This window comes from Emys orbicularis, chromosome 21 (genome assembly GCF_028017835.1).
Source record: "Emys orbicularis isolate rEmyOrb1 chromosome 21, rEmyOrb1.hap1, whole genome shotgun sequence".
Lineage (NCBI taxonomy): Eukaryota > Metazoa > Chordata > Testudines > Emydidae > Emys > Emys orbicularis.
In genome coordinates, this window is record NC_088703.1 from 671,177 (window position 1) to 690,846 (window position 19,670).

The 19,670-nt window shown below is 67.6% G+C and overlaps 1 protein-coding gene across 1 annotated transcript; it reads right to left on the reverse strand.

Moving 5' to 3' along the window:
• Positions 1-4,345: 4,345 nt before the first annotated feature.
• On the reverse strand, positions 4,346-17,940 carry DHX34 (DExH-box helicase 34). The gene is made up of 16 exons (XM_065420966.1): positions 17,206-17,940; positions 16,090-16,401; positions 14,459-14,719; positions 14,009-14,111; positions 13,607-13,824; positions 11,766-11,940; positions 11,410-11,603; positions 10,981-11,082; positions 10,663-10,893; positions 9,854-10,021; positions 9,357-9,471; positions 8,916-9,022; positions 8,287-8,544; positions 5,549-5,725; positions 5,124-5,253; positions 4,346-4,896 (listed from the first exon to the last, which is right to left on the reverse strand). The coding sequence occupies exons 1-16, from the start codon at positions 17,938-17,940 to the stop codon at positions 4,763-4,765; spliced, it is 3,420 nt and encodes a 1,139-aa protein (XP_065277038.1). The 3' UTR covers positions 4,346-4,762.
• Between the last annotated feature and the right edge of the window lie 1,730 nt (positions 17,941-19,670).

Here is a 19,670-nt window from a genome sequence, read left to right on the forward strand (position 1 = left end):
AATCTCATACTACAGCACCCCCGCCCCACATCCTGTCTTGGGGACTTTTAATGTCACATCATCATTAAAAATCCCTCGTTAAAGAGCAGTTCCAAATGCGCTCGGCTCTCACCATCCCAGCCCAAGCTGCCTGGTTCCCAAATGCTCTCCACTTGTAAATCGCAGCAGAGTTTGGATGCGAAGCCGCACGTGGCACATTAAACAGCAGGGGCTGGCTGGTTTTACAACGGCAAAGGATTTATGTGTCTCAGCCACAGCATGGATGTCCCCTCTGGCTGTGAGAAAACCAACACACTCTTGCACGGCTGCCTGTCCTGCCCCCTCACGGGCCGGCCGTCTGCACAGAACACCTCGTTTCTCCCTGGGAATAGTAGGATTGCAGTCAGGTAGGGCAGCTGTCAGGGGGCGGGGGCGCTGCTGTCACATATGGCCATGTAGTGCCCCCAGCTGCAGCAGCGTCACGCCGGATTTACACTGGTCTGAGAGCAGCCTGTGAGGCCTGGGTCTGTAGGTACTTAATTTGTAGGTACCCACCAGCCCCGCTTTACCGCCCTCCAATGCATGGGGCTGGGAGTCTGTTTGAAGAGACTAAACTATCTAACTCGCCTGGCCCAGAGGAGCTGCTGGCTTCGCAAACTGGGAGATGCCGTCCCCGAGGGAGTGAGCAGTGTCGGATCTGACATCCTGTCTCCGCAGACAGGCAGCTGGCTAACCAAGCTGTCGCTGTATTTATAATGCACCCAGAAGCAGGACGGGTGGGTGGCTGGGCACACAACACTGGATGACATCTCAGGAGACCCAGCTTCAAATCCCTGCTCTGCAACTACCCTGCTGCGTGACCGAGGGCAGCCACTGTGGGGCAGCTAGTCAGAAGAGCCCCTCTCCCCTTCAGGTACCGAACCATGGGCCCGTTTCTCCAAAAAGCAGCAGCATCCAGCATGCTGAGACCTCTGGACAATGTGGCTGCTTGAAAGGGCACTGCGCTCATTTGAAAATGCTGCTGCCACTATTTCTCTGGGCCTCAGCTGTGAAAGAGAGACAAGGGTTCTGTCTTGTCATTTTGGTGGGGCAGAGACTGGCTCTTGCTCTGTCCCTGCACCGCACTTTGAAAACGCCTGTAGATGCCACTTGGGCACTCAGGGGCACCGACACCAGCCAGTATTTGCTCCTCCAATTCCTCCTCTGTGTCATTGTGGCATTGATGCCACCCGGACCCGCCTGTGCTCAGTTTATCTTTAATTGTGTTGAAATCAATAAGCGTTTACCAGGCGGCTCCGGCAATCGCGCACTAAGAAATTAACTGACATTCCATTAACCTCGACAGTCCGATTAATTCCCCAGCACAGGGCAGGATGTGACACAATTACAGATCGATCGCCGGATTCATTTGATCTCTGTTCCTATGCGGCAGCTTCACTCACAAGAAGAGAGACAAGCCCCCGGACCCGGCTCTGACCAGGGGAATCCTCTGCATTTAAAGAGGGGCATTTTTCTTGAAGTGGAGTGGGCTAGTTACATGGGTTGCCTTGTTTACGTGATTGTTTATGGTAGGGTCTCTTGCTGTCCATGCTGGGATAGGCTGTTTGGAACAGCTTCAGCGATTCAATAACACTTGAATGCCTAAAACTTTGGCTGAATTTGGCACTGGAGATGAGAAGGATGGAGGGTGAGAGAGATCATCTCCCCATTGTGACCCCCAGGCATTGGGGCCGGCTGCCCCCCAACACACACATCCCCCTGGCAGGCACCTCACCGGAGACCTGTGAGGCATAGGGGGACACAGCAGCCACAACCACGGGCACTGAAGGACTAGCCCCCGTCTCCCCAGCCAGCAGAGGGTCCTAAACCTCCAGTGTGAACCCGCCACGAGACAGGGCTACAGACCCAACACCTGCCCAGATCTGGGGATAGAACCCAGGAGTCCTGACTTTTAAGCTCACCAGCTCATCCCCTCTGCGTAAAGCATTCTCTCCCCATCCCCCGCCTTGAGTGATGCTTTGTCCAAAGGACCAGTCTGAATTAATTCCATTGTTCCAGCCCCTGGCTACATGCTGCTGGTACAAGCCCCTGCCAGCCATTTATGAATCTGCGATCATGCCCTCTTTCATATTGCAAACTCGGAGCCAGGCCAGTAAGCTGCACTGCTCCAGGGGGGCTTGGGTCTGCATGATACCCCAACACCTTCAGTTCTTCATCAAGCAGGCTATTAACAATGTATGGGCCACTTTCCCCTGTCATTGTAGTAATCAACACATCTGGCTGTTAATCCCGAATTAGGAGGATCTGAAACCCTTAAAGTGATGCAAGGAGAAATAACAAAGCGTTGCAGCTCTTGGAAACAGCCCGCGAGCGCAGCATGCAGACGGGAGCAGCAGCGGTTGTTGTCTTAAAAGGGACCTTCAAAAACTACAGTCAAGGGAGTGCGTCAGCCCTGGAAGGGTCTGTGAATTCACAGCTTTGACAGACCAAACAGCAAGGCCAAAGGAGCAAATTAATTCAGATAACTTTTGGGTAAACAGTGGTGTGGGCCAGTCCCTGCTCTACCCACTAGACCCCACTCCCCTCCCAGAGCTGGAACCCAGGAGTCCTGGTTCCCACCCCCCCTGCTCTAACCCACTAACCTCCCCACTCCCCTCCCAGAGCCGGGGAGAGAACCCAGGAGTCCTGGATCCCAGCTCCCCTGCTCTAACCCACTAGCCCCCACTCCCCTCCCAGAGCTGGGATAGAACCCAGGAGTCCTGGCTTCCAGCCCCCCCCTTCCAGTAGACACTGGATTTGCTCCTTATGCTGTGCTCTCTGCCCAATGTCACCAGTGTGAAATGTGGTCCTAGATCTGAGGTGCCCTTTACGACACCCTTTTGCCCTGCCCACCCTGGGGTGCTCTGTGCTCTCTGCCCCAGTGCTATACAATGCAACACTCAACCTGCAATGGACAGAGCAAGTGAGGGGGGCTGAGGGGAGAGCAGGGAAATGGGGGGGAGCTGCTTAGACTCAAGGCCATCAGGGTTTTCAGGGCTGGAGATGGGGGAGGGGATCCCCAATTCCTAGGGAGAACAGACGCCCTGCGCCCCACGAGCCTCCCTTGGGAGCTGGCCTGAGTGAGCAGGCATGGGAGTGGTGTCAGAGGAGAGCAGGGCGAGCCCCGAGCCCCAGCCCAGGCCTGCAGAGCCAAAAGGACAGGATTCGCCAGGCACCCTGTGCCCTCCTGGCTGGTGCATTCTGCAGGGCTGTTGGGACCGTGGGCTCTTCAGGGGAGGGGCTGTCTCTTGCTCTGCATCTGCGCAGCCCCGGCGCGACGGGGCCCCGATCTCGGTTGGGGTCCGGGCAGCGCCCGGCGCGACGGGGCCCCGATGTCGTCCAGGGTCTGGGCAGTGTGCGGCACAACGGGGCCTGATCTCGGCCGGGGTCTGGGCAGTGCGCGGCACAACGGGGCCTGATCTCGGCCGGGGTCTGGGCAGTGCGCGGCACAACGGGGCCTGATCTCAGTCAAAGCCTCTATGTCATAAATAACAGGTGACCCATCACTAATGAGGATCCTGACAAACACAGGAGGTCCCTGTCTCTCCACCCTGCATGGACAGCTCGGAGCAGGAGCTGGGAACACGCCAGCAAATCCTGCAAACACAGAGCGAGGCTGCCACCCCGTGGCCACGCAAAGTCCAGGCAGCAGCTCCGGCCTGGCAGGCAGAGAAGCCGGCCCCTCAGCCAGCGACTGGCCGTGCTGCGCCTCCGTCTCCTGATACGTCCACACTCCAGTCTCAGATGGACAGAGTGTGCACGCTGCCCATGTGAACATGCCTATCCCACGGAGATACCCGCAGGCACACGCCTTCGCTCTCATCGCTCAGCCTGTAACCTGGGTACCATCTCGGCCTCTCCTAGCCCCCAACCCCCTGGCTCCAGCTAAGCCTTGCTGACTTCCTGCTGCACCCATCTCTGCCACGCGTCCCATCGCACCCGTGGCTCCCGCTCCCGCCCAGGCCCTCGCTCACTGCCACTCCTACTCCGGGCCAGGTCAGATGCAGGCTTGCCCTGCGCGGATCGATTCCGATGCTGCGGCAGAGACCAGGCGCAGAATGGGGGTGTCCTGGGGGCTGCAGGGCGCTGAGCCAGGCCTCAGGTATGGGCTGCCCCGTCGCCCACGCAAGGGTTCCAGCCCCCGGCCCCAGCCCCCGCCGCAGAGGGCAAAGCGGCTGTGAGCACTGGTGAGTTTCCCCGTCTGGAGCCGTCAGACCCAGAGATGCTGGGGCCAGAAGGGGCTATTGGGCCACCCCCTCCGGCCTGCCGCGTATCAGAGAGACACCCCGGAACAGCCCAAGCCCCCCATTCCGACGCACCTCGGGGGTTGCGCTCCTCAGCCAAGGACATTTATTCACACATGTACAAATACCCGACATGTCCCCGCCAGGGGGAGCAGTGCCTCTGGCCCCACTGGACAGGCCCAGTCCAACCGGAGCAACGCCCTGACAGACCCACGGCCGGGGGTCTCTGCCTGCCCGTAACGAACCCGCCAACCCGACTCGTAACGAACCCACCTGTGAGTCAGCGAGGGAGCGACATTGCAGGACTCAGCTCCCACCCCTGACCCCGCACCGCGAGTCCAGCCAGCGCAGCTAGGATGGACTGCCATGTGCTTTGTAGGGGCAGGACCACGTGCCCTCCCAGAGCCGGGGAGAGAACCCAGGAGTCCTGGCCTCCAGCCTCCCCACTCTGACCACTAGAGCCCCCATCAGGGCTAGGCCCAGACACACAGCCCCGGCCGTCACTGGTGTTGCTTTCTGTGCCGCAGGATCTCTGTGGATGTGAACATGAAGTCCCGCTCGCAGGCATCGCAGTGATAAGGTCTCTGCAGAGCAGTGGCTTTGGCTGGACTCTCAGCGGCCTCTTCCAGGGGAGCTGCAAGAGCAGAGGAAACGGCGTCACCGGACAGGCCAAGCACTCCCGGGGTGACTTGGCTGGGATGCACCGTCCCCGTGGAGCGACATGGCCGGCGGCCCCCAGCCACTGCAGCGCCTGGGGCAGAGACCGGCTGGGCTGCGCGGTGACTGGACGGGGGACGCCAGCCCTGGAACCCAGGCCGTGTCCTAGCCCAGCGCGGCCCCGGGGACCCAACAGAGACTCACCCTCCTGGGGCTGGGGCCGACAGCTGCTCTCGTGCGCCATGCGCTCCAGGGGGGTGAAGGGCATGTAGAGGGCGCAGTGCGGGCAGGTCCAGAAGCTGCGCAGGCAGTCGCTGTACAGGTCGGTGTCGCTCTGCAAGGGACAAAGTCGGAGGGGAACAGGGTGGGACACGGAGCCTTCGCCTCAGGGGCTGCCGGTCCCGATCCAGGGAGCGGGGTGGGACCCAGAACCTCTGCCTGGGGAATGCTGGCCCCAGTTCGGGAATGGGGAGGGACGGGGAGGGACAGGGAGGGAAGGTGAGGGACCTCTAGCGGCTGCCTTGGGGCTCCCTGATATGGGCCAGAGGAGCTGGGGGGGGATAGGGAGACCCTGCCTTGGAGGCCGCTAGTCCACATCCAGGGGGAAGCCCCGGGCTCTTGGCACTCACCGTGAGGCAGTTGTAGGTCAGGAACTCAGTCACCCTGTAGCCGCCCTTTTCCTCGTCGGGCGTCATCTCCGCCCCCTGGAACAGCCCCGGGAGCCCCGGCGCGGCCGCCACCGTCTGGGGCCCCACATAGAGGTTCTGCTTCTCCAGCGCCGTCAGCCGGCGCAGGGTGTACTGCACCTGCAGGGGACCCGGGGGGTTAGCCCAGGGGGACGAGGGCGTGTCACCCGCTACCTGCCCGGCTGCTCCCTCCCTGCCCGGAGAGAGCTGCAGTCCCGGGCACACGGTCTGCACAACGCACTGGACAACACCCCCACCCCACCAGCACCGGGGGGAGCTGCCCGGGGGCACCCCACTACCTGCACCCCCACCCCACCAGCGCAGGGGGGAGCTGCCCGGGGGCACCCCACTACCTGCACCCCCACCCCACCAGCACCGGGGGGAGCTGCCCGGGGGCCCCCCACTACCTGCACCCCCACCCCACCAGCGCAGGGGGGAGCTGCCCGGGGGCACCCCACTACCTGCACCCCCACCCCACCAGCGCAGGGGGGAGCTGCCTGGGGGCACCACACTACCTGCACCCCCACCCCCACCAGCGCAGGGGGGAGCTGCCCGGGGGCCCCCCACTACCTGCACCCCACCCCACCAGCACCGGGGGGAGCTGCCTGGGGGCACCCCACTACCTGCACCCCCACCCCACCAGCACCGAGGGGAGCTGCCCGGGGGCACCCCACTACTTGCACCCCCACCAGCGCAGGGGGGAGCTGCCCGGGAGCCCCCGACTACTTGCACCCCCACCCCACCAGCACCGGGAGGGGGGGAACTGCCTGGGGCTGTCCCACTAACTGCACCCCCCACCCCCACCAGCGCAGGGGGGAGCTGCCTGGGGGCCCCCCACTACCTGCACCCCCACCCCACCAGCGCAGGGGGGAGCTTCCTGGGGGCCCCCCACTACCTGCACCCCACCCCCACCAGCACCGGGGGGAGCTGCCCGGGGGCCCCCCACTACCTGCACCCCCACCCCACCAGCACCAACGGGAGCTGCCCGGGGGCCCCCCACTACCTGCACCCCCACCCCACCAGCACCGGGGGGAGCTGCCCGGGGGCACCCGACTACCTGCACCCCCACCCCACCAGCACTGGGGGGAGCTGCCCGGGGGCCCCCCACTACCTGCACCCCCACCCCAGCAGCGCAGGGCGGAGCTGCCCGGGGGCACCCCACTAGTTGCACCCCCAACCCCACCAGCGCAGGGGGGAGCTGCCCGGGGGCATCCGACTACCTGCACCCCCACCCCACCAGCACCGGGGGGAGCTGCCCGGGAGCACCCCACTACTTGCACCCCCACCAGCACCGGGGGGAGCTGCCTGGGGGCCCCCCACTACCTGCACCCCCACCTCACCAGCACCGGGGGGAGCTGCCCGGGGGCACCCCGCTACTTGCACCCCCACCCCACCAGCGCAGGGGGGAGCTGCCCGGGGCCCCCCCACTATTTGCACCCCCCACCCCACCAGCGCAGGGGGGAACTGCCTGGGGGCCCCCCACTACCTGCACCCCCACCCCCACCAGCACCGGGGGGAGCTGCCTGGGGGCACCCCACTACTTGCACCCCCACCCCCACCAGCACCGGGGGGAGCTGCCCGGGGGCCCCCCACTATTTGCACCCCCCACCCCACCAGCGCAGGGGGGAGCTGCCTGGGGGCACCCCACTACTTGCACCCCCACCCCACCAGCGCAGGGGGGAACTGCCCAGGGGCCCCACACTACCTACACCCCCACCCCACCAGCGCAGGGGGGAGCTGCCCGGGGGCCCCACACTACCTACACCCCCAACCCAGATCAGCACAGGGGGGAGCTTCCTGGGGGCCCCCCACTACTTGCACCCCCACCCCCACCAGCGCAGGGGGGAGCTGCCCAGGGGCACCCCGCTACTTGCACCCCCACCCCCACCAGCAACGGGAGCGGGGGAACTGCCTGGGGCTGCCCCACTAACTGCACCCCCCACCCCACCAGCGCAGGGGGGAGCTGCCTGGGGGCCCCCCGCTACTTGCACCCCCCACCCCACCAGCACCGGGAGCGGGGGAACTGCCTGGGGCTGCCCCACTAACTTCACCCCCCACCCCCACCAGCACCGGGGGGAGCTGCCCGGGGGCCCCCCACTACTTGCACCCCCACCAGCGCAGGGGGGAGCTGCCCGGGGGCCCCCCACTACTTGCACCCCCACCCCACCAGCACCGGGGGGAAGCTGCATTCCCGGGCACACTGTCTGCACAACGCACTGGACAACACCCCCACCCCACCAGTGCAGGGGGGACCTGCCCAGGGGCCCCCCGCTACTTGCACCCCCCCACCCCACTAGTGCAGGGGGAGCAGCTGGGGGAGGGGCTCAGGTCCTGCAAACACACCATGTGCGGATTGGTGTGTGTGTGGGGGGGGTGTCACGGCCAGTGTCCAGGCTGCCCCCCAGCCCCTCGTATTGACGTGTGGGTCAGAGCTGTCCCAGACAGTGCACACCCGGCAAGGAGCTGCCAGCCGTGCCCCCACTGGTGGCATGAGCCTGCACAGGCCCTGCCCCATACCTCAGTTTCCCCTTCCATAGGCTGGGGAGGATGTTTCCGAGCTGCCTGTGGAGCAGAGGGGTACAAAGCTCGGTGGAAAGGTCTCCCTGGGGGGGCTCCAGGGCCCGAGCTGCCCGGGGGCAGACCCTGCCTTGGCCCGGCTGCACTGCGGAAGCTGCAGATACCTCGTGCTGCAGGAACTCCAGCAGCCCCTGCCTCAGTGTCGCCACCTCCCGAGAGTCCGGCCCGCGCCCTGGCTCCCCACGCCGCCCCTCCAGCTGCCGGTTCAGGAGCCCCTCCCAGGCGGCGCGGAGCTGCAGGACTGCGGAGAGCAGACGCAGGGCGGCCTCGCTGTCCGGCACGCACAGCTCCAGCCAGGAGTCTGCCACCAGCCGCGTGCAGTCAGCGCTGGTGTCCAGGGCGCGGGAGAACAGCAGGAGAGCCTGGGGGAGAGAGCAATGGTCAGATACCCGGGGGGGGGGGGGGGGCAGAGCAATGGTCAGATACACGGGGGGGGGCAGAGCAATGGTCAGATACACGGGGAGGGGGCAGAGCAATGGTCAGATACCGGGGGGGGGGGGAGCAGGCAGGGGGGCTGGGCAGGGGGGCCAGGCAGGGGAGCCAGGCAGGGGACCAGGGGGGCCAGGCAGCGGGGCTGGGCAGGGGGCCAGGGGGCAGGGCCAGGCAGGGGAGGCGGGGGGCAGGGCCAGGCAGGGGGCTAGGCGGGGGAGCCAGGGGGGCAGGGCCAGGCAGGGGGACCAGGCAGCAGGGCCGGGCAGGGGGCCAGGGGGCAGGGGCAGGGCCAGGCACCCACCTGCAGGGCCGGTGCCCGCAGGCAGTTCACCAGGTAGGGCTTGTTGGTCTCCAGCAGCGAGACGAAGGCCAGGAGCTGGTGCCGGCTGCTCAGCCCCTCCTGGGAACCTGCAAAGCCACAAGAGGGGGGCTCAGCTCAGCCCTGCGCGGGGGCTGGGGCAACCACGGGGCGGGGGGGCAGGGCCCACAGCCCCACTGCTCTGAGCGGGGCCAGCAGGCTTGGGGGCTGGGCTGGGCTGGGCTTCAGGGGCCGTGGCTTCCAGCCCCGGCTCCCCCCCAGACACCCTGCATGACCCCAGGCTAGTGCCCGCGTCTCTCTGGGACGCAGTCGCTCTGTGCCGCAGGGAGAAGGGCCCTTGCTGGGTCGGGTTGGACTGGGAGCTCCCACTGCGTCGGGGCACCAAGGGGCTGGGGCCGGGCCGCCCCGCGTCCCTCTCCCTACCTCGGCTCCTCCCCGGCTCTGCTTTCTCCTCCGTGGCCTGCAGCAGCTCCGGGCTGCTGGCAAAGACGCAGGTCGGGTGCAGGACAATCCCCTGCTTGTTCTTGGTGTGAAAAATCTACAAGGAGACCAGATGAGGCGTCAGGGCCAGGGCCAGCGACTGCAACGGGTGCTGGAGACCCCAGCCTGGGGCACGGCTCTCACGGGCTTCCTCCTTCGCAGACTCCCAAACCTCTAGCCCAGACCCCACCCCCTCCCAGAGCTGGGATAGAACCCAGGAGTCCTGGCTCCCAGCCGCCCCTGCTCTAACCACCAGACCCCACTCCCCTCCCAGAGCTGGGATAGAACCCAGGAGTCCTGACCCCCACCCCCACCCCGCTCTACTCCCCAGACCCTACCCCCTTCCCAGAGCTGGGATAGAACCCAGGAGTCCTGGCTCCCACCTCCCTGCCCCCTCAGAGCTGAGACGGGCCCCAGGAGCTGGAGCTGGGTCAGCGCACCTGGTCAGAGTCCTTGCGGCAGCTGTTGTACTGGTCGGGCACGGCCAGCTGGGGGTAGAGACCCCTGCACAGCACCAGCTTGAGCAGGGCAAGCTGGTGGGAGGACAGGGCCGCGCCGGCCGCAGCCTGGAGCTCGTCCACGTTGTGCCGTAGCTTGAACTTGACGTCCTGCCGAGGGAAGGGGTGACGGGTGTGAGGGGGGCAGCGCTGAGAGGAGCTCAGGGCCCCCCCGGCAGCACCTAGGAGCACCCCACGGCAAGGGACAGCACTGCCCCCATCCCGGCAAACCCTGCGGGCAGACGCTCCCGGGCTCCCAGCAGGGAGGGGCCGGCACTGCCGCAGCCACAGGATCCTGACCCCCTCCACCAGCCGGCTCGGTGCCCACAGCCCCTCAGGGGCATGGCCCCAGCTTACACCCAGGGAAACTGATGTGCAGAGTGGGGAGGGGATGTAACCAGTGTCACAGAGTCAGGGCCAGGAACTGAACCCAGGAGTCCAGGCTCCCAGCCCCCACCCCCCCTGCTCTAACCAATAGCCCCCACTCCCCTCCCAGAGCAGGGTCAGAACCCAGGAGTCCTGGCTCCCAGCCCCCACCCCCCTGCTCTAACCCACTAGACCCCACTCCCTTCCCAGAGCCAGGTCAGAACCCAGGAGTCCAGGCTCCCTCCTGCTGGTGGGGGGAGGGCATGGCAGGAAGCCAGCGGGAGACACAGAGAAAGCTCTTAGTGCTGGCTCTGGCCCCAGTGAGGGGTGGGATGGGGGGGGGCCTCTGCCCCACACTCTCCCCACTGGGGCCCCCTCCCACGCACCTGGATATCAACGCCAGGCGGCCCAGCCCTGCCGGCGCAATCACCCTCGTCGCTGGAGGAGCCGGCCTCCCCTTCCCGCAGCTTCAGCACCTTGCGCTTCCGCCCCTCCGTCTCCTCGTGCCGCCGCCGCAGCCGGTGCAGCTCCCGGCGCTCCCGGTGCCGGCTCTGCCGGGCGGAGCTGTCCCTGGGCCCCTGCACGGCCTCCAGCAGACCATGGTCCCGGAGCAGCTCCTGGGGGGGGGGGGGGAAGGTTAGGGGGGGAGGGGCTGGGGAGGGTTCTGGGGGGACACCCGGCCCCCTCTCCTGCCGCGCACCCACCTGGAACTGGCGCCGCAGGTTGGCTGCCTCGTAGAGCCGGTGCTCCTCCAGCCCCCGGCGCCGGCACCACTTCCGGGAGCCACCGGCCCGCTCCGACTTCACCTGCCGGCCACACCGAAGCCTCAGGTTATTACGGCAGGGGCGGGGGGCCATCCTACTGCACCCCACAGCCCTCGCCACGGGGGATCTCCTCCTCCAGATGCTCCCATGCAGCTCCCGCCATGGGGGATCTCCTCCCCCCCACATCCACACCCAGCTCCCCCACGGGGGATCTCCTCCCCCAAACACCCCCCCGCAGCTCCTGCCATGGGGGATCTCCTCCCCGAGACCCCCCACAGCTCCCCCACAGTATGTAACCCCCCCAACACACCCCACGCAAGGGTCTGCCCCCCCAGACGTCCCGCGGAGCTGAGGGCCAGCCAGTCCCACCTGCACCCACTCGTTGAAGGTGTTGAGCAGCGTCAGCGGGTCGCCGTGGGGGCTCTCAAGGGGCCGGCGGGCAGTGGCACAGTCGGGGTTGGTGCGCGTGGGGCGCAGGAACGGGGACTGCACGCTCAGCGCTGCCGCCACAGACAGCACCGGCCCAGCCAGCCCGAACAGCGCGCCCAGAACCAGCATCTTCCCTGCAGGGGGACGGGGGCAGGAGAGCGTTACGGGGGCAGGGGGGGCAGCGAACCACCTCCCACCCCCATCCCAAGGGTTAAAGTCCCTCTCCATGCCCCTGGCCCCCCCCAATCTCCCCCCGTCCCCAGCCAGGGCCTCCCCAGCCCCCCACGGCACCTCACCGATCACCACGTCCACGGGCAGCTGGGCCAGCAGGCTCCCGATGGGCGTCAGGCTCTCAGCCCCGTCCAGCGCCCCCTGCTCCCTCAAGTAGCGCACGGCCGTCTCCAGGCTGGACTGGGGGGGCGGCTCCAAGAAGGGGAAGGTCCGGGGGTCGCCCAGCCCCATGCTCTTCATCTGGGGGGGGGTGGAGAAATGGAAGATTAGCCCTTTGCCTGGACGTCGTCACCGCTGCAGAACGGACGCGTGGGTCACGTGCAAGGAGCTGCGTATCTGCCCTGAAAAGTGTGTTCGGAAGGTGTGTGAGACAAGCAGGCCAGAAGGCGACCCAGGTGCTCCTGCTAGGCAGGAGAGAAGAGACGCTTCCCTCACCCTGGCTGAGTATCGGGGGGTCACAAGGACACCCACTTACTCTGAGCAAAGGACGGATTGATAGACTTCAAGTCCTCCTCGAAAACCCACACACCGCAGGGTGACCCTGCTTGGACTTTTGGGGGTGTAACCGGGGTACAGAGAGACACCCAGGATCCTTCATCGCGGGGCAAGCAGCCAGCTGGCACGTTGTATGACCGGAGGATCACAGCCGTTCTGGCTGGTCCAGGCTGGGAGACATGGACCGGCTGTTCGTTCAGCTCATGCTGAACGGATCTGCCAGCTGTGTGCTAAGCGGAGCTGTGCTCCGGGGGGGACGGCGACCTGGGGCTCCAGGGGTCACGGCGAGCTGGGGGGCTCCGGGGGGGACAGCGACCTGGGGTTCCGGGGGTCACTGAGAGCTGGGGGGCTCCAGGGGTCACGGCAAGCTGGGGGGCTCCAGGGGTCACGGCAAGCTGGGGCTCTGGGGGGGACGGCGAGCAGGGGGGCTCCAGGGGTCACGGCGAGCTGTGCTCCGGGGGTCACTGCGAGCTGGGGGGTTCCGGGGCGACGGCGAGCTGGGGGGCTCTGAGGGTCACTGCGAGCTGGGGGGTTCCGGGGCGACGGCGAGCTGGGGGACTCTGGGGACGACGGCGAGCTGGGGGGTTCCGGGGGCGACGGCGAGCTGGGGGGCTCCGGGGGCGACGGCGAGCTGGGGGGCTCCGGGGGCGACGGCGAGCTGGGGGGTTCCGGGGGTCACTGCGAGCTGGGGGGTTCCGGGGGTCACGGCGAGCTGGGAGGTTCCGGGGGCAAAGGTGAGCTGGGGGGCTCCGGGGGTCACTGCGAGCTGGGGGGTTCCGGGGGTCACGGCGAGCTGGGAGGTTCCGGGGGTCACGGCGAGCTGGGAGGTTCCGGGGGCGACGGCGAGCTGGGGGGCTCCGGGGGTCACGGCGAGCTGGGGGGCTCCGGGGGTCACGGCGAGCTGGGGGGCTCCGGGGGCGACGGCGAGCTGGGGGGCTCCGGGGGCGACGGCGAGCTGGGGGGCTCCGGGGGCAACGGCGAGCTGAGGCGTGCTGCTCCTTTGGGAGCGGCGGAACAGGGGCTGGATGCCGTAGGGTGGCGCTTGGAGGGCTCGGGCGTTGGAGGGTGTCTGCTGCTGCACTGCAGGACGGCGGAGCCTGCGCAGGCCGAGAGGGGAGGGCTCGTGTGGCCTGTAGCCCGTGGAGTCAGAGCTGACCCCCGGCCGGGACAGACAAGCCTTCCTCATGCAAAGGTGCCTCACGGCCCTGGGCAACCCCTGGAAGCGTCCCAGAGGCTGGGGGCTGCAGGGGCTGGGCCCAGCGCTTGCTCCCGTGATGCTGGAGACCTGGGGGCGAGTTCCCCTCCAGAGCAGAGCATCTACCCAGGTTCCCCCCTTCGCAGGACAGCTCCCACCAGCGGTGACAGACCCGCCTGCAGATGGGGGAGATCCCCCCTCCCCGGCTCTGCCTACCTGCAGCACCAGGGCGTCGAGCGCCACGCGCTGGATCTCCGGCACCGGGTAGGGGGCGAAGGCGTCGTAGTCAGACTCAGCGTAGAGCCGGTAGCAGACACCGGGGCCCGTCCGGCCCGCACGTCCCTTCCGCTGCTCGGCGCTGGCCCGGCTGATCCAGAACTCCTGCAGCCGCTGCAGCTTGGCCTGGGGGTCGTAGCTGAGTTCCTTCACCTTCCCTGGGGGGCAGGACAGGTGACAACCTCCACCGGCCTCGCCCAGCACCCGCCCACCCCCGTCCTGCAGTGCTCAGAGCCATGGCCAAAGGGGGGTCCCAGGCCAGCCCAGAGAGTGGAGCCCCCACCCCACCAGCTGGTGCCAGCCCAGGCCCCCCACCCCCGAAGCGAGGGGCGGGCGTCTCACCAGAATCCAGCACAAACCGCACCCCGTCGATGGTGACCGAGGTCTCGGCGATGTTGGTGGAGACGATGCATTTCCGGACTCCGGGGGGGGGCATGTCAAACACCTGGGGGGGGGGAAGAGATGGGGAGTCACAGCCCCTGACCCACCCTGCCACCCCTGCTGGTCCCCTCTGCATCCCCACACACAGCCACTCTCCACCCCCTCCCCGACACATGCCTTCAGCCCAATGCACAGTCGCTCCCCCCCCACCGCACCGCTCCCCCAGCGCCCCTACACACACCCCTTCCTAGCCCCCAAAGCCACTCCCCAGCTCCTCTGCCACGTTCCCCTCCTAGCCCCATCTCTGAGGCCAGCTCCCCACTGCCAGCCGCTCCCTGCCCGTCTCCCCCACCGGGGGGGCACAGCCCAGTCCAGCAGAGGCCCTGGCCCCTGCCCCGCCGCCAGACCCACCTTGTCCTGCTCGGCGATGGAGAGGGTGCTATGCAGGGGCAGCACCACCCAGCGCTGGGTGTGGGTGGCATAGGCCTGGGCCGCCTCCAGCACGGCGCCGATCTCCGCCACCCCGCTCAGGAAGACGAGCAGGTCGCCCCGCTCCTCGGGCGGGTACTTGTGGTCGATGGCCTGCAGCACCCGCAGGTAGGGCCGGGGGTCCAGCCGCTCCGGCTTCCCGCTCGCTGCCGCCTCCTCCTGAGGGATGGGCTGGTAGACGACCTGCGCAAGCAGAGACGCCGTGGCCAAAGGGGAGAGAGAGCGCCCTATGCTGGGCAGCCCGAGAGCCGGCCCCGCAGGGACACCGCCCTCATCTTCCCAGCAGGCTGGAGGTGCAGGGAGAAGGGCGTGGCTTAGCCACGGGAGCCAGGACTCCTGGGTTCTACCCCCACTACGGGAGGGGAGTGAGGTCCAGGGGGTTAGAACCAGGGGGGCTGGGAAGCCAGGACTCCTGGGTTCTAATCCACCTGTGTACAGACACAGCTGCATCTCAGCACCAGGCGAGGGATCCCTGTACACACAGCCCCCGTGCCCCACCCCAGAGGTGGCCGCGTCTCAGCACCAGGTGAGGGATCCCTGTACACCAGTGGACTCCAACCTTTTTATGCCCAAGATCACTTTTTGAATTTAAGGGCAACCCAGGATCTACCCTGCCCCTTCCCCGAGGCCCCGCCCCTTCCCCAAAGCCCCACCCCACTCACTCCACACACACACACACACACACCCCCGTCACTTGCTTTCCTCCGCCCTCACTCACTTTCACCAGGCTGGGGCAGGGGTGCGGGAGGGGGTGCGGGCTCTGGGCTGGGGCCGAGGGGTTTGCAGTGTGGGAGGGGGCTCTGGGCTGAGCCTGGGGCAGGAGTGCAGGAGGGGGCTCCGGGCTGGGGCAGAGTGTTGGGGTGCAGGAGGGGGTGGGGGTGCTGGCTCTGGAAGGGGGGTCAGGGCTGGGGCTTGGGGTGCCGGAGGGGGTTTGGGGTGCCAGAGGGGGTATGGGCTGCTGGCTCCGGGAGGGGTTCAGGGTTGAGGTGCAGCCTCCAGCCGGGCAGCACTTACCTCCGGCGGCTCCCGGTCGGCAGCGCAGCGTGGCTGCCGCTAAGACAGGTTCCCAGCCTGGTGTCTGGGGCCTCGGGGGGGGGGGGGGGCGGGCACGTGGCTCTGGACGTTGCCCCTCTCTGCAAGCACCGCCCCCACAGCTCCCATTGGCCACAGCTCCCCGTTTCCGGCCAATGGCAGCTGCGGGGCCGGTGCTGTCAGGCAGGAGCAGCAAGCAGAGGGAGACCTCCCTGTCCCCCCTGCCCACGGGGCCGCACTGGCTGCTTCCAGGAGCAGCATGGGGCTGGGGCAGGCAGGGAGTCTGTCTTAGCGGCAGCCCTGCTGTGCCGCTGGAGATCGCGATCGACAGGGAGATCCTCTAGGATCGACCCGTCGATCGCGATAGATCGGTCGGTGACCACTGCTGTACACACAGCCCCTGTGCCCCACCCCAGAGGTGGCTGCATCTCAGCGCCGGGCGAGGGATCCCCAAGGATGCAGTAGGGGTACAGCGAGGGGCTCCCCACGTTCCCATCCATGCCCACCCCCTGTGCTCTCACCGTGATGGGGAAGAGCCGCCCAGGCACCTGCACCACAGGGGCACCCCCGAAGTACCCCGCGAAGAGGCGGATGTTGATGGTGGCCGACATGAGCACCAGCTTGAGGTCGGGGCGGGCGGGCAGCAGGCGGCGCAGCACGCCCAGCAGGAAGTCGCTATGCAGGTGCCGCTCGTGCACCTCGTCGGCAATCAGCACCTGGTACCCGGGCAGCGCCGGCTCGCGCTGCACCTGCCGCAGCAGCAGCCCCTCCGTCAGGAAGACGATCTTGGTGGCCGGGGAGCGAGTGCTCTCGAAGCGGATCTGGTATCCCACCTGGGGAGGAGCAGGGGTGGGCAGTCAGCGGGGGGGGGGGGGGGGGGGGAGCCCAGCACCCACCAGCCAGGGGCAGAGGGCCAGCAAGGAGGGACCATGGTGCTCACCCCAGACAGCTGGTGCTGAAATGCTGCCCTGAGAGAGGCCCCTGATGACTGACCCAGAACCCTAGGGGCTCGGCCCAGACCCCCAGGCGCTGCCTGCCCCCAGGGCTCGGCCCAGACCCCCAGGCGCTGCCTGCCCCCAGGGCTCGGCCCAGACCCCCAGGCGCTGCCTGCCCCCAGGGCTCGGCCCAGACCCCCAGGCGCTGCCTGCCCCCAGGGCTCGGCCCAGACCCCCAGGCGCTGCCTGCCCCCAGGGCTCGGCCCAGACCCCCAGGCGCTGCCTGCCCCCAGGGCTCGGCCCAGACCCCCAGGCGCTGCCTGCCCCCAGGGCTCGGCCCAGACCCCCAGGCACTGCCTGCTCCCAGGGCTCGGCCCAGACCCCCATGAGGGGTGGGAGGGCACAGCCTGGATCCCAGGGCTCTTTGTACCCCCAAGGCATGGCCCAGCCCCCATTCCCTGCATACAATCTCACCCACTGCCCCCAGGCAGCAGGGCTAGGGCAGAACAGCGAGAGGCCACGTGGGGTCGGTTCATCTGGGACCCCCGCCGGGTTTAACCAGGACTCCTGGCCAGGAGGAGGGGAGGGCACAGCAGATCTCACGTCCTCCCAGTCCGATCTCCAAAACTGGCTACTAATTCCCCCAGCCTGGCACAGACCCTGCCGGAGTCCTGGGCCGCCCCCGGTCTCAGCCCCACTCACCTCAGCCCCATACTGGTGCAGGCTCTCAAAGCCCACCCGCTTGGCCAGCGAGATGCAGGCGATGCGGCGTGGCTGGGTGCAGGCCACGTGACTGTACCCAGCCGCCAGCAGGTACTGGGGGACCTGTGTGGACTTGCCACAGCCCGTGTCGCCGGCTACCACCACCACCTGGTTCTGGGCCACGGCCCGCAGCAGCCGGTCGCGGTACTGGGCAATGGGCAGGGCCGCCCGCTCCCGCTGCAGCTTGGCCAGCTTGGCAAAGCTTTGCTTCTGGGCGAAGTCCAGGTAATGCAGCAGGGTGGCGCGGAACTGGGAGAGCCGCTCGGCCGGCACCCCGGGACCCCGCCGCAGACTCCCGCTCCTGCCCCGCGCCAGCCCCTCCACGTCCCCGCTCAGCACCGACAGGTTGATCCGGTAGCGCGGGTCGTACTCCTGCGGGAGGCCAGCCAGCCCAGGGGCGGCAGAGGGGTCAGCCCGGGCCGGGGGAGCCCGCAGCGCCGGCTCCCCCTCAGCCTTCAGGGTCTGGAAGCGCTGGAGCCGCTCGAAGAAGGCCCAGAACTGGCGGCTGTCCTCAGAGCCCGCCCGGATGTAATCCTGCTCCCGGAAATACAGCTCCTCCAGCCGGCGCCGCGTCTCGGGGCAGCTCCAGTCCCAGCGCCCGCCCTGGTGCCCCCGGGACGGGGAGGGGTCTCTGCTTCGCCTTTGGGCCCTGCGCTCCTTCTCCGACGATGGCATCTCTGCCCCCTTGGGTCACCCCAGGCGACGACCTCCCGCTTCTCGGCAGAGACAGGGGGTGGGAATCTGGATCCGTGGCACCCACGGGGGTGAGAGGGTTAGAAATCCGGAGAGGACTGCAGGTAGGAAACAGCTGGATCTCTGGGAGGGCCTCACCCCACCTGGCCCAGCTGCAGGGGGTCCCACACAAGGCTGGTCTCCCCAGTGCCTGGCGGGTTGGAGGGCAGAAAGGGATGTGTAAGGACGAGAACTCGCTCTGGAAGAGCGTGAGCCCCAGGCCCGCTGGGCGACGGGCCGGGAACCCTGTGCCAGGCAGGGGGGATTGAACCCAAACGCCTCCCTGGGCCTGATCCATCCCCTGGCACCAGAGAGCACCTTCCCTCTCCCACCCCCCAAGGAGCTAACGCCCCAACACAGCATCCCCCCACGGCCCCTCTGTGTGACCCCGTATGACCCCCCTGAACCCCCTGCTATCCTCCCACAGACCCCCCTCCATTCCCCTATGGCCCCCCCGAACCCCCTGCTATCCCTCCCCCCTCCATTCCCCTATGGCCCCCCCGAACCCCCTGCTATCCCTCCCCCCTCCATTCCCCTATGGCCCCCCCCAAACCCCCTGCTATCCCTCCCCCCTCCATTCCCCTATGGGCCCCCCAAAACCCCTGCTATCCTCCCACAGACCCCCCCTCCATTCCCCTATGGGCCCCCCGAACCCCCTGCTATCCCTCCCCCCTCCATTCCCCTATGGGCCCCCCCAAACCCCCTGCTATCCCTCCCCCCTCCATTCCCCTATGGGCCCCCCAAAACCCCTGCTATCCTCCCACAGACCCCCCTCCATTCCCCTATGGGCCCCCCAAACCCCCTGCTATCCCTCCCCCCTCCATTCCCCTATGGCCCCCCTGAACCCCCTGCTATCCCTCCCCCCTCCATTCCCCTATGCCCCCCCCAAACCCCCTGCTATCCCTCCCCCCTCTATTCCCCTATGGGCCCCCCAAAACCCCTGCTATCCTCCCACAGACCCCCCCTCCATTCCCCTATGGGCCCCCCGAATCCCCTGCTATCCCTCCCCCCTCCATTCCCCTATGGGCCCCCCCAAACCCCCTGCTATCCCTTCCCCCTCCATTCCCCTATGGGCCCCCCCAAACCCCCTGCTATCCCTCCCCCCTCCATTCCCCTATGGGCCCCCCGAACCCCCTGCTATCCCTCCCCCCTTCATTCCCCTATGGGCCCCCCCAAACCCCCTGCTATCCCTCCCCCCTCCATTCCCCTATGGGCCAAACCCCCTATCTCTCCCCCCTCCATTCCCCTATGGGCCCCCCCAAACCCCCTGCTATCCCTCCCCCCTCCATTCCCCTATGGGCCCCCCCAAACCCCCTGCTATCCCTTCCCCCCTCCATTCCCCTATGGCCTCCCCAAACCCCCTGCTATCCCTCCCCCCTCCATTCCCCTTTGGGCCCCCCCAAACCCCCTGCTATCCCTCCCCCCTCCATTCCCCTATAGGCCCCCCGAACCCCCTGCTATCCCTCCCCCCTCCATTCCCCTATGCCCCCCCCAAACCCCCTGCTATCCCTCCCCCCTCCATTCCCCTATGGGCCCCCCCAAACCCCCTGCTATCCTTCCCCCCTCCATTCCCCTATAGGCCCCCCCAAACCCCCTGCTATCCCTCCCCCCTCCATTCCCCTATGGGCCCCCCCAATCCTGCTATCCCTCCCCCCTCCATTCCCCTATGGGCC

Coding starts and splice junctions, on each gene's coding strand:
- DHX34 (XM_065420966.1), bottom strand. CDS start 17,940: ATGCCATCGTCGGAGAAGGAGCGCAGGGCCCAAAGGCGAAGCAGAGAC. Junction 13,825..14,008: donor GCGGTTTGTGCTGGATTCTG/GTGAGACGCCCG, acceptor CCTGCCCCCCAG/GGAAGGTGAAGGAACTCAGC. Junction 5,254..5,548: donor TGACCTACAACTGCCTCACG/GTGAGTGCCAAG, acceptor TGTCCCTTGCAG/AGCGACACCGACCTGTACAG.